At 38.2% G+C, this 21,563-nt stretch overlaps 2 protein-coding genes across 2 annotated transcripts in view; one reads left to right on the plus strand and one right to left on the minus strand.

Moving 5' to 3' along the window:
• Positions 1-21,563, minus strand: part of lpxn (leupaxin) — a 665,334-nt gene that overhangs the window by 53,383 nt on the left and 590,388 nt on the right. The gene's annotated exons all lie outside the window — the stretch shown is intronic.
• Positions 1,396-20,717, plus strand: ghrhrl (growth hormone releasing hormone receptor, like). The gene is made up of 13 exons (XM_046049094.1): positions 1,396-1,449; positions 7,096-7,201; positions 7,744-7,851; positions 9,799-9,890; positions 10,761-10,864; positions 12,221-12,353; positions 12,496-12,649; positions 14,094-14,154; positions 14,540-14,609; positions 14,916-15,007; positions 15,821-15,950; positions 16,327-16,368; positions 19,317-20,717. Exons 1-13 carry the CDS (start codon positions 1,396-1,398, stop codon positions 19,416-19,418), a joined length of 1,248 nt encoding a protein of 415 aa, XP_045905050.1. The 3' UTR covers positions 19,419-20,717.

A 21,563-nucleotide genomic window follows, 5' to 3' on the forward strand; every position in this document is an offset into this window, starting at 1 on the left:
TCTGGTCTTTATTTGACCTGGTATCTTTGTGGTGTGATTGAAATAAAATGTATATGGGTAAATTCACGAAATCGATGCTTTTTCAACTTTGAAAAGTGAATTTTTTTTCACAAGTTTAATCACCACTTTTAAATAGCCAGGGATTGAAGACCTCTTAAAATGACAAGAAATTGGGTTGTACCATCTCAGACTGTATAATTTTATATTTTGACTGTTTTTCTCCTAAATGTTTTGATAATTCTTCAAACCTGTTACCAAGATAAACATTACTATACACTATATTTCTAATTACTAATATGTACTAGATTGCACATACATGAGCAGTACATTTGTCCTACTTTTCACTGAGGGTTTGGATTAAATTTGGATTGTTTTTGTTTGTTTGTTTTTTTCGACCTTTTTATCAAATTAATGACAGTAACAAGATTGACGTAATGGCAGAGATGACAGGACACACATTCTACTTCACATCATTGTCCACACGCTACTATGGAGTTTTACCTCCAATGTTACATAATATTGTTTTGCATTTATGGAAGCAACTGTTAACTAACAATAAGTTCAGCTCAGCATCACTGCATTACAATAAATACATGGTCACAAAACCACATGCTTACTTAGAAAGGTGATTACTTGTATCATTATATTATGACAAATAAATAATTGTATAGATTAAATGTAAAAAGATGGTAACAGTATTGACATTGTATTAAAAGAGTTCTTTAATCCATAAAAATTGTGTTTCCACAAAATTGCAGACAAATCGCAGACTCCACAAATTAATAAGATGAACACGTGTCAGAGAGAAAATGTGTCTGTAACTATAGAAACATAAAGCAAACAAAAAAAACTGCCTTTTCCATCAGCCTGAGACTCAGTATTTCACCTGTCACTCCCCTCCGTTTGACTGTAAAGTGCAAGTCTAGCCTGATGGTTCCGTAACACACAACAAGGCCAACATTTGTGTGTCTGGCGACACAGTCAGGCTCAGGGTAGAAAGGGATGAATTTCGAGTATCTCACCTAACGCTAGCTGTGAGGGCGCAAACACCCGCTCAATCAACCTCAGCTGTAAAGCCTCGCGAATAAATTAGGACAATAAAAGACAAATACGTGTCTTCATAATCTTGCAACACATGGTTGTTCTTGGCAAGGCTCTACAAAGCAGTGGATAATACCACTATCAGAGCCCTGTCTCGCCGATAGTTTGTGAGCGAGGGTTTTTATTCTGAAAATATACACAGGAAGCGATGCATTTTCATGGTTGCCTACTTGACAGGTATTGTATTAACACCTGGGGAGACAAGAGGGGCTCAGCATCCCGTCCTGCAGGAGGGTGTTGTAGTCTCGTTGAGGAAAGCGGCACCTTGGACTGAACGGAGGATACTGAGTCAACATGCGCTGTCTCCACATCAGAGGGATTTTTCTCACTCTGTGTTTGGCTCCAGCTGTGAGTGATTTTATTTTAACTTCACCTTTGTCAAAGACAAATGATTATTTTTTTTGCCACGTAGAAAACTTGAGGCTCTTATGCAGTAAATTAACAGAGTTAAACGAACAATTGCGATGATTGTTTATGAAAAAACAGAACTGGTCTGTTTCCAGGTGCCTTATATAGCCTCGCTGTTTGGTTCTTCACAGGTCCAAAGTAATTGGCTTAACCTTAATTAACATGTTGCACCATAAAAGACACTATAAGCTAAACAGTTTGAAGCCATATGATCTAGGCTATGTACTGAGTCAATGTAAATAAACTGAGTGTTAAATATTCAGCAGTGCAGCCCCAAAAACCATAGAATTGTTCCGTGTGTGTAAATCTACATAAGTTTGCTGGAGATTGGATGTGTGGTGGATGCGTGTGCTGTACAATGTAGTCTATAGGCCACTGTGTATATATAGCTTACATATGTGGTGTAAGTAAGAATATGTAGCCAAAATGCCCGCCCATTTAATCATTCACATTTTTCCACAATTGACTTTTCTTGGTCTTCTATTAAAAGTTATCAAAATTATTTTTGGATTTTGGACAAAAAAAGAGCTTTGACACTTTCCTCTCTGGGAAAGTTTAATGGCATTTTTTCATTTATTTATTTTTTACTATTTCTGGACATTTTATGGACAGAACAATTAGGCTAATTAATTAATCAAGAAAATAACCTACAGATAAACTGTTTTGGTAATCGGTTTATTGCTTGTTAATTGCAGCACAAACATACTGTTCATTACCCTGTACTCAGTAATGTTGGCGATGAGTTTGTCTGAGTGCGAGTAGGATTGTAGGTTTTGGTACAAATATGTTTAAGATAGTCTGGGAATACAAGTGAGATGCAAGTATGTATTGTGTTTGTGCAGTGAAATGTAATATTAAAAATGTGCATGTACATGTATGAAGAGGCATGGGATATTAGCAAATTAAATTATTTATTTAATTTAAAACCACAAATATTGGAAGCTTTACATTAGACTGTCACACACACATAAATTGGAATACGTTTATGAAGTTAGCTGATATTACCACTTTATTTACTGTCTACAGTGTTTGTACAATTTGTCTTGGCCTATCAACTGAAGAAGTCAGGCAGACAACAAACCCTACACACACTGAGACTCACAACAGCTTTTTTTAATCAACATTTTTATAGGGTTGTTATTACATGGCCACCTCGCTAATTTCCACAACAGAATAGAAATATGAGAGGCAAGCAAACTGGTGATATGATTATCAGCGTGGCAGAGAGAGAATGGGAAAAGGGCAGATACTCATCACTGGGTACCACTTGATTCTATTCTCTTCCATTGCTCAGGACTGCAAAGAATTATAATGAACTACCGGGGTCCATAAAACAAACACACACACACACACATTTCAAAAGAACACTCAGTCACTACAGAATAACACAGAGACCAACAGTACAGTGATGATCTCTTTTGAATGTTCAGATATGATATAATATTTTTGCACTCTAAGCAGCACCTGAGAGAAAAAAAAAGAAAAGATGAAAATGATCTGGGCATCTTTTTTGGCTGCATGAAATGTCCAAATATGCATCTTACTCTTATGAAGGGAATACAAACTTTATTTTCATTATCCGACCTTGTGTTGGATAATGAAAATAAAATAGGCTACCTTGTACGTTTTATGTCAGTCTAAAAATATTTAATAGCTTTTTTTGCCATGAGTTATATGAGAAGATCAATACCACTTTCATGTCTGTATGAATATAAAACTAACGTTACTTACATCCCGCAACCGGTTAGCTTAGCCTAGCATAAAGACCCGAAACAGAAGGAAACAGCTAGATAAACGACAAGTTGTAGTTTGGCCTTAAAACCTTAATTTTGTTGTTTTTACGCTTTTCTTTTGGACAAGAGACACCTTGTAAATGAGCCGGCTTTATATGTAGGCAGATTTTGTTAGCTTTGGACAGATATTGCCCTGTTTCCAGCCTTTATGCTAGGTTAAGATAAACAGTTGCTGGTTTGAGCTTCATATTTAGCATGCATAAATATGAGAGTGGTATCAATCTTCTAATCTATCGCTCAGCAAGAAAGCAAATGAGCATATTTCGCAAAATGTCAAACATTTCATTCAATATCTGAACTTCAGACACTGGCTGTGTGTGTGTGTGTGTGTGTGTGTGTGTGTGTCATAGACTGTATATAAAAAGGTGTGTGTGGGGGGGGTGCTCTATTTCTGATTGCCTGAACATGTTTTATAATGGTACTGTGCCACAGTACCTCGTACTAACGTAAAAGTGCACCTCATTCGTTATTGAAAATAGAAGACAACATCTGCAAAGTGAGCCCAATCCAATGGCCCCTTTTTGGGTAGTTAGTGGTTAATGGGCTTTACCTCTCAGAGAACATTTTTACAGCAGACTGCACGCTAACCTGGCAGTGTAAAGGGGCCTGCTGGCTTTGCATTTAGTTTCATGGCTCATATTATCAGACATACCTTATCCAACCCTCCCATCCCCCACCCTCCATCTCCCTATCTCTGTTTTTTTCTCTTAAAAGCAGCATAGTGTCTGCCTTTATCCCATCATGCAGTTGAAATGCATGAGCACATCATGCACCATAAATGCTTGTAACCACCCATCTTGACTCTTGCGTTGTTCCTCGCATTTAGCTACTTCAAAGCTTTGCTGGCTTCGTCTCAGCTGCAAACCATGTAGAATAAAATCTCTTGCATATAAATAGGTAGTACGTGTCAGGTACATGAATGCTATTTGGCTGGTGCATTTGTGTGGTGCACATATGAGCCCATATGTGTTTCTACTTTGAATATAAATGCCCTAACTCTGGCAGTGTTAATTCCATTACAACACAAACACAGTTTATCAGAGAACAATATACCGCTGCATACATGTCCCACATTGAAGCACACTTAGTGCAAACTATGATTGTTGAGTTCAATTTCTCTGCAAGACGCAAAGTAAACCATTTTTTCATGCCTCCCTCGCCTGCCTTTGAACAGGAAGAGCAGTAATTGCTGCGTAAATTGCACAATAACACCTCTCATAAGATTATTAGCATTGCATTAGGAACAAAGCAGACAGGCAGAGATTTGCTCAGGTTGCTTCCAACACGTCCATTCCTCTTTGATGGAGGAAGAAATGGTGCTGAGAGCTTGCATATTTGTTGTTATTTACTTAAAGAAAATGGGGGGGGGGCATTTTTTTCTGTCAGCTTGTGTTCGATTCAAACTATCGTATTGTGTGTTTTTGCCATTGTTACTAAAGTGGTAAAGTGGTTTGTTACTCCGCAGAAACTCTGGCTTTTTTCTAAGAAGCACATTATTTGTGTGTTTGTGTTTCTGTGTATGAGATGGTGAAGAAATAGGCACAAAATAAGGGGAAAAGGGCCGTGGTGACTGATTGCATTGGAGAAACAGAAATGCAATGAAAATGTGTTTTCAAATATACCCTGATGAATTTTAACATTATATCTGATTGGATTTAGGGTTTAAATCCTTCAAATACTCTGGTTTTGCTTATGATGAGAATCTCAAAGGCAGACCTTTTACTTGCAAGAGGTGTCTGTTCAACTTGACTGAATAAGAAGATTTGACATCTTATCTACAGCTGACACTTTTTTATATTATCAGTGTGTGTTCCCTCAAATAAATTAAAATGTTTAAATCTAAATATGTATCCCTGTTTCTATAGTAAGGAAGCTCATGAATCCTCTTCATGAGTTCCACTTTCATATTTAAAAATGAAAATCTGTTCACCTGCTTGTGCACTTTCTTTACTCCTTTGTCATTTGGTTGTCAGTCCACGAAGCGATTTCGACCTTGCCTTTTAGAGGTGGTGCAACTACTGAAAATCAACCCTGAGATGGTCAGCATGGTTGAATTCCAGCATTTTGCCAATAACATCATACACTCAGTTCAGTCAGCTCAGTCAGTTCACAAGACATCATAATGTCATAATAAAAAGCTGTATCTATGTAAGGTGAACTGAGGTGAACTCCAGGTGGGTTTGTACAGGTACAGATGTTACTGTTTATCCCCCCCAAAGAAACTGATTTTAATGGATTATGTTTATTACACACAACCAGCACATCCTAATGGATGGATCTGTTTGTGGTCCCAGAAGAATTTCACTTCTGAAGCTTGTTTTCAAGAGTTTGGTTGCACTCAGGTCTTACAAAATGAGATGGAACTAAAAAACACAGAAAGTCTGTGCAATATGCCTATCAGTAACAGACTGCTTTATTAAGGCTGTGCTTTTGACCTGGCAGCAGGATGACGACAGTGTTTTGTGAGCTCACAGGCAGGTACAGGTAGGCAAACAGCAGTATGTTGTCAAAGCTAAGAAGACCAATCCTGCCGCTCTGACCTTTACTTTCAGGACCACCAGCAGCATGAAATAAAGATAAATGACACTTGAATTTAACACACTGTTGCTGAGCCCATTCAAGCTGGATACTCCACTTACCACCACCAACCTAAGTACAGGGATCTAGTCTGTTATATCTGTTTGTCTGCTTGTATAAATATAATTGTGATATATATTTATTTTACCATCAAGATATATTTTTTATACTTGAGAACTTGTGTTGATGGGAATGCACTCTCACGTCAGTTTTGACATTTCCAGGTGGCAACATATTGTTGACCTATGGGCTCAGTTGCAGTATGGAAGTATGAAATTTTAAATGTGCACATTGTGATGCTGACCTGAGAGTCGAACAAAAGACTGCAAAACAGCAGTGGATGTTTTGAACCTGTCTTGCCACTTTGACCCTTTTCTTTGGCATTCCTGTCATCATGGAAACCCCTCACCCCGAACAGACATTTCCCATTCTGTCAAAACCCAAGCTATCATATTTATATTCATGCTGTGCTTTAAAGCACGAGTAAGTAATGCTTCTTCCAGGTGTCAACATTTGGCATATTAGCCACTCTATTCTATACTGCATTGGCTGTTATAACACAGGAATGTTGCGCATTCTCACTAGTTTGATTTTATGACCTTATGACCTATTTGTAACCTCTTTCATATAGCAACTATTCACTTCCACTGACTAAGTAACATATTTATTATCACAATGCACTCATAGTGTTGAGTTACAGCCAGAAGTATAATTGAGAATCATTTCCTATGTCTGTTTACTTCCTCCATTCACCAGCCACCCTCTTCCCACATTACCTTCCAAAATCCATCTGGCATCAATCTTTCTCAAAAACAAGACATCCTTATTTGTTTAAGTCGGAGATAAACTTCAGTCAAATGCAAATCCAGTTATTGTGTTTTTATTTGACATCAGAGCACACAGAGGGATGAGCAGGGGCAGACAGACAGTAATGTCTGAGTGGCACTAAATAGATGGAGCCCAGAGTTGTTGGAGGCCAAGACAATCATCTGTCCTAAGGGACAAACTCATTTAATGAATTTTCTGACCCCACCCCGTGTGCACTAATGCCACCGACTAAAGTAGGTACATTTTGCCAAATAGTTACTTTTTTAGTGGTAAACATGAAATTCTCTTTTTATGTAACTACAGTGGCCACTGTGTCCTTTGCTTGAATGCCTGTATAAATCTAAAAGACCATCCCTTCCTTCCATTTTTCCTTCTTTCCTACCTCTAGGCTTTGTCGAGCTTGCACCCTGAATGTGAGTTTATATTTCAGTTGGAGAAAGAGGAGCGTAACTGCCTTCAGTACATTGTGGAGCAGGACAACGGAAGCACAGAAGGTGTGTTCTCCATTTTCAAATCACCCTGCAGCAGTAGCTCATATAAATTCAAGAGTGGCTGTACTTGTGATATGAAATACTCTGCACAAATCCACACTAAGTACACGCGTCTAAGCTGGAATAAATGCTCCACAGAGAATCATCAGTTGTCAGGGCAGATTCTTGATGGCCTCCCATCCGTAGAATGAAAATGCACTGCATGATCTATTACCGTGATGCATCTGTAGTGGAGACCATTAAGGATAGTTACATAAGGATTTAGGTATGTAATCTAGTTCAAGATAAAGGTCTTGGTTGGGGATCTACAGTACTTTATCATTCTTGTCTTAATACAATTTACACAGAGGCAGATGTTATGGCTCTGAAGAATGTTGTGCATGATACACCCCATTTAACTCTTCTGTTTCTCCATGAGTATATATTTAACTTTGGGTGGTGGTGTATGAATGTGTGTTTATGGAATCCTCTGAATATCAACCCCAATAGCATCATACTTACCTTTTTTTTCACCTTCTTTCTCCTCCTGAACCTTCTCTGAAAAGGTTGTCGGCCATTCTGGGATGCCGTCGTCTGCTGGCCTCATGCAGTCGTCGGTGAAACAGTCCAAAGAGCTTGTCCTGCAGTCTTCTCCCTCTTTAAAAACAACACAGGTGACTAAAGGATCACATGGTGGCAGATTGTCACAGGAGAAGGCAATCAAATAAATTTGTTCTAAACAAATTAGCAGGTTTGGGAGAGTGAACCCCATTTAAATGTCTTACAAAATGAGCAAATAAGAAGTACCTTGGCATTATGTGGCTGTGAGGATATACAGTGTTTCAACAAGACCAAGAGTCTATAGCCACACTACGGTAGAAAAGGGAATTATTATTAATAATTAACCTTTAATTAACCAGGCAGGACACTTAAGAACTACTTCTTATTTACAAGGACAGCCTGGCAAGAGGGGATTAGCCACTTGAGGGGCGGGAAGAATGCATAGAAGATTAGACAAAAACATTAAGTGTTAAAGAACAAACAAGACAAAAACATACAGAAGTAAGAGGTTAAAGAAAGAAGTTAACACTACAAAGGGGGGAAAACAATGCAGTGTAGTATAAATATATAAAGATGGTAATGATTCCCATCTTAATGATTTGCTAGCTCTCATTGTTATCTGACAACTCACCAAGGTTGTATGATCACTGAGGTTGTGAGGGTTACAAATACAACATATTGCTTGGTTGTCAGGCACTTCTGTTTTAATAAGCTCCAAGTCGGATATATTGGAGCTTTCAGATAAGTCCAACTTTCTAAGTCGTAATTACGATTATTCACATGTTGGAACTCTGTTAAATTCTGATATGACATGAATGTGGCATGTCAGCATGCTAATATTCTCACTAAGACAATGCTAACATGATGCTGTTTAGCAGGTATAATGTTAATCATGTTTTTGTCATGCTCTTGGGTTCTAGTGTGGTATTTGTCTGTTATTTTTTTAATGTCCATTCCTCTTCTACTCTTTGCCTCTGTGTTCTTGTTTAGGTTTGGTTAGTTGATCATTGGTTCTCTGTTGTATTTGGTTTCACATTTCCTTGTGTATTGTCGGTTAGCTGTTTTATTTTGTAATCATTGGTGTTTGGTGTTCTTATCTAGTTTCCTGTCTGCCTTGATTCCTAATTTGTCACACCTGTGACTAATTGCCCTGCTTGCTTGTGTGTGTGTGTGTGTGTGTGTGTGTGTGTGTGTGTGTGGCGTGCCCCAGTATTTATTGCCTTCAGTTGTGTTCAGTCTTTGTTGCGTTGTGGTCACATGTGGAGTATTCTGCCTAGTGCTCTGTTTTCCCTGGATTTCCAGATTGTTCCTTTGTGTTTGGATTACCTGCCTTTGTTGGGCTTACCCTTGGGTTTGGACTGCCTTGCCTTTAATTTGGACAGGTTTAAATAAACCTGCAAAACTTATCCAGCCTTGCTAGTGTCTGCATTTTGGGTCCACGCCGGTTTGTCTACCGTTGCACTCAGCCTTCACGACAGTTTTCCATCTTAGTTTAGTGTGATAGCATGCTAACGTGCTGATTAGCACAAGACACAACATTATTAGTTTTACAGGTTTAGATAAAGGCTAGATGAAAAGGGAAGGGATCCCCAAAGTTATTAAAATTCATCCTCAAAGAAACATGAATGTATATAACAACTTTCACAGCAACATGTCTTGTAGTTGCAGAGACATTTCATTGAAAATCATAAATGTCAACCTTGGTGGCACGAGCGATAAACCAAAGGTAAAGTCAAGGGATCGCCAAAGTTATTTCACCTGCAGATGGTGCTAGTAGAAATGTCAGTGGATCAGAAAAGAAGAGTTTATCTTCTGGGCACCATGGATATCTGTACTAAATCTCATGAAAATCCATCTATTTGTTTTTGAGATTTCATTCACTACAGTGGTGGACAGAACAGCCAACATTGCGATCCCAAGAGCTACACCACCAGCATGACTATAAACACCAAACATGTCATGTGAATATTTCTTTCTTATGACATGTTCATGAATCTAATCTGAAGATTCATGGCACTCTTCATGGCTGACCTCTTTGATCTCTTGACTTTTCACCTTAGGTTCTGTGAGCCGTAATTGCACGAGTGGAGGTTGGTCCGGACCTTTACCACCGTACCACATTGCCTGCAGTGTGGATGATGACATTCCCGAGGTGAGAGTTGCATGGGGCAAGGCCGATAAAGAGGTCAGTCTTGGGAGTGGGAAACTCCCGATTAAGAGCACAGAGGTCAGGGTGAAGGAAGAGAATTAGAAACAGGAAGGGAAGCAACAGGAACAAGGAGACACCCAACAGGAAAAGGGAAAATAACCAACAGAAAGGAGAACACACCTGTTTCAACTTCAGAAATCAACAGACCAAAAAAGCGAAATTATTAAAGATCGATCTTGTCAAAATGTTACTGCAGTTACTGTCAGACTGTAATGAAGTAAAACGTGTGCCCATAAAACTACTTTTGGGGTATTTGAGATTCAAGTATATATGATTACTGGCTTGCTGCCTCTCAAAAAAATAAAATCTACTCAAACGTAATTGTGCCTCATGTGAAAATACTTTTGCAAGGCAGTAAGTGAATCAGCTGTCACCCATCGGGTAATAGCTGAAATTATCTTGTTTCACAAAAAAGGAATAGTGCTTTATCATACTGAAGAGGATAATTATGGGGAAACTACTTTTGGTACTATACAGAGCATCTTTTGTCTTGAGTTAAAAATATATATTTAAGTCTTGCAATAGCAGGGTGTAAAGTCACTAATTACAAGTTGTGATGTAAGTGTAATTAAGTATTATTTTTTTATGTACTTTTTTGAATCAGTTTGTCTGCTCAATCCAGTCATTCCTAAATCACAGAATAAAGAAAAGGCTTTCTTGCAGTCATATCTTCAGTGTAGTTGAGTCTCAGGATTGTATGCGATTTGGTCTCCTTTTGAGATTACATTCATTCTATGGCTCAATAGCATTTTGAAAAGCTTTGACATTTGAGTATAACGTCCTACAAAGTCTTCTTTCTTGTCTTGCTTTCAGACAGAGCAGTCATACTTTGCCACAGTGAAGCTGATATACACCATTGGCTATAGCATCTCTCTTGTGGTGCTGGCTTTTGCTGTGTTGATCCTGCTACTCTTCAGGTTGGAACATGTGTTTTATCCCATTTTTCTTAAGAAACTGATCAAAATTGTTGTACTGTAAACAAAATAACTATTCCAAGCCACACTTAGTCCTGGATATATTAAAAAACCTGTAATATTAGTTAACTCTCAACAGTTTTGGGCCTATACTGTGTTTAAAATGTTATAGTACTCACACTGTAGACATGACATGTCATTAAAAATTATGTCCTAGTGTAGTATTAAATGAATGGTTCAGTATTTTGGGAAATACACTTTCTTTGTTGTCAAGAGTTAGAGAAGATTGATACCACTTGTGTTTGTACACTGAATATGAAGCATGAGCTAGCAAGCCTGGCTCTGTCTAAAGTTGCAAGAGTCCACCAGCCATCATCTTTAAAATCTTCTAATAAAAGAGTTAGGCTATATCTCGTCTGTTTAATCTGTACACACAAACAGAAATGTAAAATGGTAGGTTGTGGTTTTATGGGGCCTAATGTAAGTTCTTGGCCATAAGCTAGCAAGCTAATCTTGCTGGCTCTCGTGTCATATTTAGTGTACAGATATAAAAGAGGTATCCATCTTCTCATCTGACTCTTGCCAACAACGCAAATAAACGTATTTCCCAAAATGATGAAAGGAAGAGGAATGATGCTGTTGTATGAAGTCATTTTAGAGCCACTGGCCATGAAACCCAAAACAAAACAACAAACAAATTTGCCATGAAAACAGTTGCCATGGTGTTATGATGCAAAATAAATTAACATAATTTCCCTTCATAGTCCCTTATGAGAGGGTCATACCTCTCACTTACAATATTTTCTTTCTTGCATTTAAAACTCCTTTGGCATGGAGTAGACCTAACAGGTCCTCTAGTCCACTTAGCAGCTGATTGACACAATGTCAAGGGGTTCCTCACACCTGCCCACCCAGCTCTTTGGTTCACTGAAATAAGAGAATCAGAGCGAGTAGAAACACAACCACTATATTAATATTTTCTTTTTTCCTTGGTCCAGATGGTGTGCGGTTTTATACATGTAGTGTATTTGTCATGAAATATCTTTGAAATGATACCACCGCACCATAACTTCCATATATATCTTTATTCCATTTTATTGTTGTTGTTCCTCATATGCTGTACATGTTGGTGGTTTTAATGTCTTGCTATCTTGTTTTTGTTCTTTTTTTGTACTTTTTTGGCTAAACTGGCATCAAACTGTATCATCTGCAAGTCAAAAACCATGGAAACCAAGGCATTATAGCTAATAGTAGTAACAATGTAGTAACAGTGTGTTTTAAAGCAGAATTTATTTTGACTATCTGGCCGACTTGCACTCATATCAAACCACACTTGATTTTATTTTATTTTTTCAACAGGAGGCTGCGTTGTGCCAGGAACTTCATTCACATCCAGCTCTTCATTACGTTTATCCTGAAAGCTGTGGCAGTGTTCATAAAGGATGCTACACTCTTTTCAAGTGACGATACCAACCACTGCACCCTTTCCACAGTAAGATATGACGTTGAGTTCAAGAGGTTCTTGGTTGTATTATACTTACTCCTATGGACAGATTTTTCCAGTTCTCATACACCTCTCTCATAATAATTTACTGTATATCCTTCTTTTCCTTCCTGTTTTTTTTCCTGTCCAGTTTTCCTGTAAGTCCTCTGTGGTCTTCTGTCACTACTGTGTAATGGCCAATTTTTTCTGGCTCCTGGTGGAGGCGCTCTACCTCAATTCTCTGCTGCTTTCTTCATTCTGTCACAGTCGTCGATGTCTCTGGGTCTTCAGCCTGTTGGGATGGGGTGAGAAACCTTGACATGCAGTTTCCCTTACATTCGTTATGTTAAGCTGCAGAGTTTGGTTCCAATATGAGATATTCCACATTTGAAATACAGTATCCTATGTGATACTTGCTTTCACAAATATACTGAAAAATAAAGAATGGTACTTAGTAGGTGATAAAGGATTACAAAACATTTATATTTTACAGATACTTGATACTTTTATTCTCTGTATTAAAGGTTCAGTGTGCAATATTTAAGAGAATCTATTGACAGAAATGCAATATAATAAACATAACTATGGGTTTAGTGGTGTATAAAGACCTTGTATAATGAACCCTTTTGTTTATTACCTTAGAATTAGCCATTTCTATCTTTTAATATGTGCAAAATCACGTTGCATAAATATTTTGCAAATATGTAATTTATAATATGGTTAACGGTTAGTTTGCTGTCCATCTGTGTGTTTATACACTCTAATAATGCTAATCGAAAAAATCTTTGTAATAGTAACCACATGCCACAGTTATCAGGTTTGCGAGTGCACTCAAGTCCGCATAAGTTTGTGGGGGCCAAGGCACCGTTGTTTATGCAGCCTGTACATTATGTACAGAATGAGTCTCTGCTGTTTTGATCTTAGAAAATAGGCCTAGATGTGTTTGTTTTTATTTTTTAAACTCTTTTTCATTTGATGGCTCAGACTGTTGTTCTTCTTGGAGTGCACAAATACTTTCACTGTGCTATTTGCAGTTTTCAGTCGATCTAACTTGCATGCTGTTTTGGAACAGAACTCTTTATTTTGGAAACTATGTCTCTGGCCATCATCCCTCTGTATTATAAAAGTCTTATCAGCTGCTTGTGCAGTTAGATTTTTATTGCAGTTCTGTGTTTTATATGAGACTCACGGCTGCTCTTTAGGGACAACAAGAAGCAGACAAACTACCATCGGCCAACATCCCCAATTTATTATTTTAATACATCCAGAAACGCTCCGGGCTCCGTGGCATCAGCTGTAATTACCAAACAAACTGAATTAAAGTTTACACCCCTGTGGCAGTCACTTCTAATGTATTAGATTATGTTTGTGGGCTGAATGTGTCTTCAAAAGATGTTCAAGTTGATTTCTTAAGAACTCATGTATGATTAAATGTAATGGGCCAATGGCACTTAACTTGCTAAATACGATGAATATAAAGGCATTTGTCCTCATAAGGCAATAACGTGATGCACATAATTTAAATGTGTAGTGCATAAAGCATTTTAAATGATTAAATTTAATTTGAGTTCTTGCTGATTGGATCACTGCAAATATTAGAAAAGGTAACATTTAGCCAACGTGTTCACACATTAACATCTACACTGACGGACACTGACTGTCTAAGTCTCTTATGATTAAACCAACTCAGTGTGTATTGATTGTGTATCACTGTTATAGCCTAAGTTTTGGTTTTCTGCCTTTCCACAGGTGTACCTGTCCTCTTCATTGCCCTGTGGATTGGATCCAGGGTGTACTTTGAGGACACAGAGTTTGTTTAAACTTTACTTCCATCTCCACAAGCATATTATTTAATAGGCTGTATGCATGTTAAGCAAACTGTAACAGACTTAATGACCAACATTGTAATCAGAAATACACTAATGGTGGCAGCACAGGGAAGTACTTTTCTCATTTTCCTAAAGTGATTTTATGATATACAGCATGTTTTTTATGAAGAAATACACCCTTTGGAGGGAAGGTGGGAGACAGTTTTATGTGCTAAACCTTTGCATTCTCTTTATACTCTTCACTGTGCATTGCTTGTTATGAGTTTATTTTAATTCTATGGTCAGTTGAACTCATTGTACATCACACCTTAAATGAACTTCTGCAGACTAACTAAAGTGCACATTTCAAAATGTCTTCCTATGTAGATGTTGGGACATCAACGAGGACTCGCCCTATTGGTGGATCATCAAGGGACCAATTGTTATATCCATAGCGGTAAATGCTCCCATTGTGCTGAAACAAACAAAATGATTGACTTTTATTTATGCACTGCGCGAATAACAGATTGTGCAGATGATTTGTTTACTTTCTTTTTAGAGGTGGTTTCTGGCCATTAAATTTCTTTTGTGCACATTAGAATAGAGTGCCAAAAACTGGCCTCACACCAGTCATGGCTAATTACACACTCGGCTGCTCATATTATTGCCATGACATTCAACAAGTAGACAGTACATATCAAGGCTTTATCCCCAGTAAAGCAGAACATTTTAATTCTTAATTTGACATTCTTGCTGTCAACAGGTTAACTTTATGCTCTTCATGAACATCATCAGAATCCTGATACAGAAGCTCAATCCCCGGCTGATCCAGTTCAATAACTCCTCTCAGTACAGGTAATCCTTTAGCTGCAGTTCATCACAGTTATCAGTCACGGTTGTACACACAGTATGAGTGGCTGAACGCAGTGATACAACATCTCTGATTTTAGTCATCACTGCATTTTGAATACAGGAAGACCTTGAGAAGAATACAATTTTAAACAGAAATTAGCATTTGTAGGCATTTTTAGGTTGGCGATTTGCTTTCATCAAATTTAGCTTTCATCTTTTTCTCACAGTCTTTGATTTTCAAAGTTGTGTCTGTCAGTCTGATGGACACATTAAAAAATACTTTGTCACTCTCTTTTATACTTTTTCACACTGATAAACAGACTCTTTGATGTTTGATGTTCAGTCACTACTGAACCTCAGACTAGTCAGTCTGGCCACGTCTACCTTTCCACTTCCCAAGAGGCTTTTCAGAATTTCTAAATGAAATTGGCTCACTAATTGGCTGAAAGTGTTCATGGACATCGTGCATATGCAGATCTTATAAAGACACACCAAAGGTAAGTTAAGTGATGCTTGACTTAATTGCACCAGCTAGATTAATATGCCCACATACATAAAAAATCGTTATCCCTGCACTCACATTTTAATATCCTCAGTTTGAATCATGCACCTGCTACTACCTTTTTCAGTTTTGTACAGACTGACACGCAGACATACAAACACACACACACAATTATCCCCTTGATTGACATCTGATCATTAGCGTTTCTTCATGCATGATGCTATTTGGAGCTGCATTCTGATGAGACATGCAATAAATCACTCCCTGAGGTGGCTTTACCTCCCGCATCTTGTTTCTTTCCTTTTGCGCAACAGACGCCTGACTAAGTCCACCCTCCTCCTCATCCCTTTGTTTGGTACTCACTACATGTTCTTCAATTTTCTGCCTGACTACTTCAATGTTAACCTGCGCCTCTGTATCGAGCTCTGCATGGGATCCTTCCAGGTACACATGTATAAACTCTCAATATTCTGACAGCAATGCACGCACACACACTCCAACCCATACCCAGGATGTCATCTCTTTAGAGTACCATATCTAGTAATAAAACCTCATTATTTGTCTGATCAGTGGACATGGGCGTGAGTCCTATCTATCAAAAGTGGATTATTGTTGAGATATAAATCTAAGCCATTCATTATTCCACTCACAGATGTGTGAGGAAATCCTAATACATTTTTCTGACCTACTATATATTCTTATTCTTCAGCCTATCAGTTCTCTCTTTGTGTCTGACATTTAAGCTACGTTCACAAGAGCAACCTTTTTAATGATGCGGATTAGTTGTAAATGCTAATGATTAAAACCATCTTTCTTACAGGGGCTTCTTGTAGCAATTCTCTACTGCTTTCTGAATCAAGAGGTCAGTATAAGCCACAACTCTCTCAAGCATTTATTATAACATGTTCACAGTGTTGGGCAAGCTACTTGGAAAATGTAGTGAGCTAAGCTACTAGCTACTCTACATTAAACTACACAGAAGCTACCCCCCAGTGAAATGTAGCAAGCTAAGCTACAGCAATGTGGCAAAAGTAGCTTAGTTACATCTAAGCTACTTTAAATTTTTTAATATTTTATAGTTAGGTATATATACACACACACACAATCACACACAGTAAGCTATAGGCCTAGTTTATATATCTAACTAACTTAACTCCACAGTAGCAATACAAGAAATACTAAAAACCTGCTCCAAACAGTGTGTGTGTGTGTGTGTGTGTGTGTGTGTGTGCGCGCGCGATAGAGGGCTAAATCAGACACACAGAAACTCTCCTACTTAGTGCCATATCATTGGCAGTGAACCATTATTGTTTGTTTAAAGTAACTTAATTATCACATTATTAATTAATTCTATTTTTTTTATTAAGAATTTGTGCTCTGGCAACATTGCAACCTAAATAACCTAAACATTCATGGCATTCGCAAGAAAGAGAGAGAGAGATCTCATCAAGTTTCTTCCACTACATATCAAAGTTTCCTCCTCACTAGAGTAAGAGCTGTCCAGGCTGGACCCTGATCCTTCTCACAAGAGGTGTGACAAAAACTATGACAATAGAAAGTGAACTCAATCGCGCGTCTTTATTCCCCTGCAGCAAAGTCCCAGACATCAGCCCAAGGATCGGTAGGTAACACCTGCTACACATACAGGTCCGTGTGTGGCGTTATAGGCCTACTCACTGATCCTTCAGAAATGCTTGGGAAAATGTAGCGTGTGTGGAAGCTACCACGCTACTCTGTCAATAAAAGAGCTTCGTTACTTAAGCTATTTGATTCAGAAAATAGCGACGCTACCACCAAAGTACTGAGGCATTTTGTTAAACTAGTAAAGGCCTTTTCACACAGGAAGCGATTTACACGCCTCGTAATTCATTTTCAATGAGAGGCGAGCGTGTAGGACGGGAGACGCGGGCATTGCGACAGGCGTAGCGACATATGGCGAGCGCGCGTGTTCTCTGACTTTTAATTAGTCAGGTTGCTGGAACTTCATTAGCAGAACGTCTGAGGGAAAATATGCGCATGCCAGCAAGCTTGTTAGCTAGAAATGTGAACATATGTGAGCTTATAACCTCAGAATTTTACCTCAGACTTTCTGATAGTGAAGCTGCTAGTTGACTAAAGGGTCTATCCAGTGTCTAAATAACATCTATTTTACAAACGATCAACCTTAAAGGGCCACGGCGACTGGGGGGGCGTCTCACCCCACTGGAGGGGGGGCATTTTACCCCAAACATACTAATCTAGCATTTTCTACTTTAACCAAAAACTATAAAAATCTTTCACTCTAAACAATTGCATAACTTATCTGAAGACTCCCTTAATGTAAATATACATACATACATACACACACACACACACACACACACACATATATATAAATTGAACACACAAAAAAATGTACAGCTTATTTTAACTGACAAAAAAATTAAATCAAATTAGGTCAGAATGGCTTTTATCAAATAATTTATTAAAATTGTGATGAAACAGGAAATCTTTAGTTCAGTGAGACTAAGGGCAGCCACAAGAAATGTTGAGGAAAAAAATTTGTGACATTTCATGTTTTTGTTACAATTACCTTGGGGGGGCATCTTACCCCATGTTACCCTACTATCAACACTGCATGTTCAACAAGTCACACAAATAAAGCTCTCTGTTGCATCATAAACCTGTGTACCAAGAGCACATCCCAGTGACAGGTGAGCGGTTTTGAGTTGTCAGACCCTGAGCACTTATGTAACCACCAAGACTAATGTGAGGCCAACCCCACGCAGTCTGAGGGCAGCACCAGTCTGTGTTTCACTAACAAAGACCATGGCACTATTTGGAATATTTTATTGTATGACATGGATTGGGGAGAGCTGAGATGATGGAGTGGAATGGATTAAGGGTCCGGATGGAGGGAGAACAGTGAGATGTTGAGGGATGTGGGGATGAGAGTCGAGGGTACAGAGATGAAAAGATAAGGGTGATGAGTGAGTGAATGAAAAGACAAGGGATGAAGGGTTGAGGGAAAGAATCAGGGTTGTGGGTGGATGTATGGAAGAGAACGAGGGAATGGTGTCTGCCGGTGGCAGGTAGGCAGGAGGTATCCAGGGGAGTCGAGGCTGGGGGCAGGTGAGCTGTCTTCATATTATCTGGAACGTTGTCAGCCGGTGACAGTAAGACAGGAGGAAGTCAGGGAACAATATCTTCATTTGCTCTGCTTCGGATAGTGTAGAGACAGTATGAAACAGCCAGTCTGGTTCTGTCTAAAGGTAACATAATCTATCAGCACCTCTGAGCTCACTAATTAAAACAAAAGGCCTATATGTTATTTGCTTTTGGATTTATGTACCAGACTCAGCTATAAGCATTTGCCAGGCAGCCAGCACAGCCTCCAGGAAGTACCACTTGTAACTAAGAAATAGTCTGGCACATAACATCCAGTAAAACATCAAACATTATCATCATCAACGTCATTCTAACAATTTTTGTTTGAATTAAACAAGATATAACACGATATTTAGAGGTGCTGGTAGGTGGAATTTGTTACATTTGAACAGAGTCAGGTTGGCTGTTTCTCAGAGTCTTTGTGATAAGCTAACCAGTTGCTGGCCATACCCTTATATTTTATGTATGACACGAGAGTGGAATTAATATTCTTGTCTAACTTTTTACAAGTATCTGCTTTAAGTATTTAATGTTTCAGCATTGCGTAACATTTTTTAGCAATAACCAAAAACATAACATTTTAAACAAATACTTAGAACAGCATCATTGTACTAGTTTGCAAACAGCCAAATATGGTATTTTTTGTATGTGTGTGTTTGACAGGTCCAGAAAGAGGTCCACTTGCAGTGGCTGAGGTGGCAGGAGCGGAGCTATGGTGCGGTGTCACCTGCTGCAAAGGGCAGCCAGATGGACACACCCTTCTAGTGGTGTCCTGTCAAACCTTCACCCTCTTCCTATAAGTATTCTGCTATCTGAACATTAACACAGAATTTCTTCTGTGCACGTCATCATCTCTAAATGGGTTGTACGGTACGTACAAGTGGTCATGCACCTCTAAAGCCTCAGCCTGTAAAGTTTTCATTCCAAACTTGACGACTGTTTTACTGGCTGCGCTACTTCAGCCAGAATGGAGAAACTGAGGTCAACTTTCCAACAGAAAATGATTCTGAAATCTCATCACATTTTACACACAGATTAAAACAGGTCCTGCCAATCTTGTACACATATCCCACAGGACACTGTGACAACAGCTTTAGAAAGATCTGCCTTAAGATTTCCTCTGAGGCCTCACTGGTCAAGTGAGAGAATGATAATTTAACTGAGCTGTATGCTCAGCCTAACTATCAAAGAACCATCAATTATCAAGTAATGTGATTTCACCCGATATAGGTTTTATCCAACAAAAGAATATGCTGTCATGTCAAGTGTACATTATAATGTACTCACTATGTATGCAGTCAAGGTTTTGTTATGAAGCTGTAGCTTACTGCACAAATGAGTTATCACTCAGCTGACTCACATGGTAAATAAAATGTATTATTATTATTAATGACTCATATTATTCATTGGTTTTAAAATATTAAATGACATAATCTATATAATATCTGAAACTGTGGGAAGCACTGATTGATTTTTCTGACTTGTTCAGCACACAGGGAGGTTAGTACTGTAAGTATGTGTATGTTTTCTTGTGGTTTTTCCGCTTATTGAACTTAATGTTTTTGTATATTTATTTACTTGTTGTTTTATTTATTCATTCACAGTAAGGATCACAGTAAAAATGAAATACATCTGTTGATGCTGATGTTGTGGGGTGCAGCTTCATGAACAAATAACCTAAAGCCTACTCATGCTAAGCAGTGACATTAGCATGTGGGCCTTCTTTTAAGTGAAAATTTGCACACTGTTGAAAACCACTCCACTGTATACTTTAAAAGTTAAAGCCAATGCAGCGTGTTGTGTTCTGTCATGTCATGCGGTCGACTCCATCTGTATTAAAGAAGTCTCAGCATCTCCACTGCCATCTGTGATTCAGCAAAGGACTGGAATACATGAATAGTAACTTTATTATGGTAATAATTAAAAATAATCTTAATATCAATGTATAAAATAGCTGTTAACATGCAGTACTTTCAACTGCGTGGTTGAATAAATAACGGTAAAAGTATACAAGATTTCCATAATTACCGTATTTGTAGATCTCTGTGAGAAATTATTTATTGTTTGTATTCTTATGTGTACCTCACCTCGTCATCACATTTCTTTTATGTAAATTAAACATTTGCCTTAAACTGAATGTGGAAACTAGTGCCTGTCAGACTGTTATTGTTATTGTTATTTTTCTCTGTTGTTGCATTTGGATGTTTGCTGCTTCTGTGACGTTTGATGTCTTGTGAGAATTGCACAATAAAACAGTTTACTCTGCTTCATTATGGCTCTCTGCAACCTCTTTCACTAAATAAAGATATCATCAGCTAGCAGCTGCAAAATGTTAAATCAGTGATAAAAGCTAAAGTCATGAAAGTCATTGTGGTTACATGCAATACAGGTACAATCTTAATCCAATATGTGCTGATACTGGAATCCTACATCAAGCTACATCTAGCTGTTTGTGGAGTACATGCATGGTTCACATTGTGGTGGAGAGGGGAAACCTCAGAATCCATTGGAATATTTCTAATGGTTTCCAATGGGAAAAACAATTTAAACCATCCCATTAGATCCTTCACATTACAGTCTGTATTGACATCATACTTTCCATTGTTTCCATTAGTCACCTGCAAACAAAGGATTTCAAACATTTAAAAAGTCACATCTGCAGCCACCAAAGTAATCTCCTGTTCTAGCATATTATAAAAGTATTCTTTACCCTTGGGTTTGGCTTTCTGTAACTTGGGTGGAACGAAGCTTCCACTGCTATTTAGTGTACATCTCTCTGGAAAAGCGTTCCGTAAATGCTAAAATGTAATCCCTGGTGGACAAATTTTTTTGGCAAACATCTATTTTTTTCTATTTATTTATTTATTTATTTATAAGGGCAGCACACATTAATGAACATTACTGTAAATG

This window comes from Micropterus dolomieu, linkage group LG05, assembly GCF_021292245.1.
Source record: "Micropterus dolomieu isolate WLL.071019.BEF.003 ecotype Adirondacks linkage group LG05, ASM2129224v1, whole genome shotgun sequence".
Lineage (NCBI taxonomy): Eukaryota > Metazoa > Chordata > Actinopteri > Centrarchiformes > Centrarchidae > Micropterus > Micropterus dolomieu.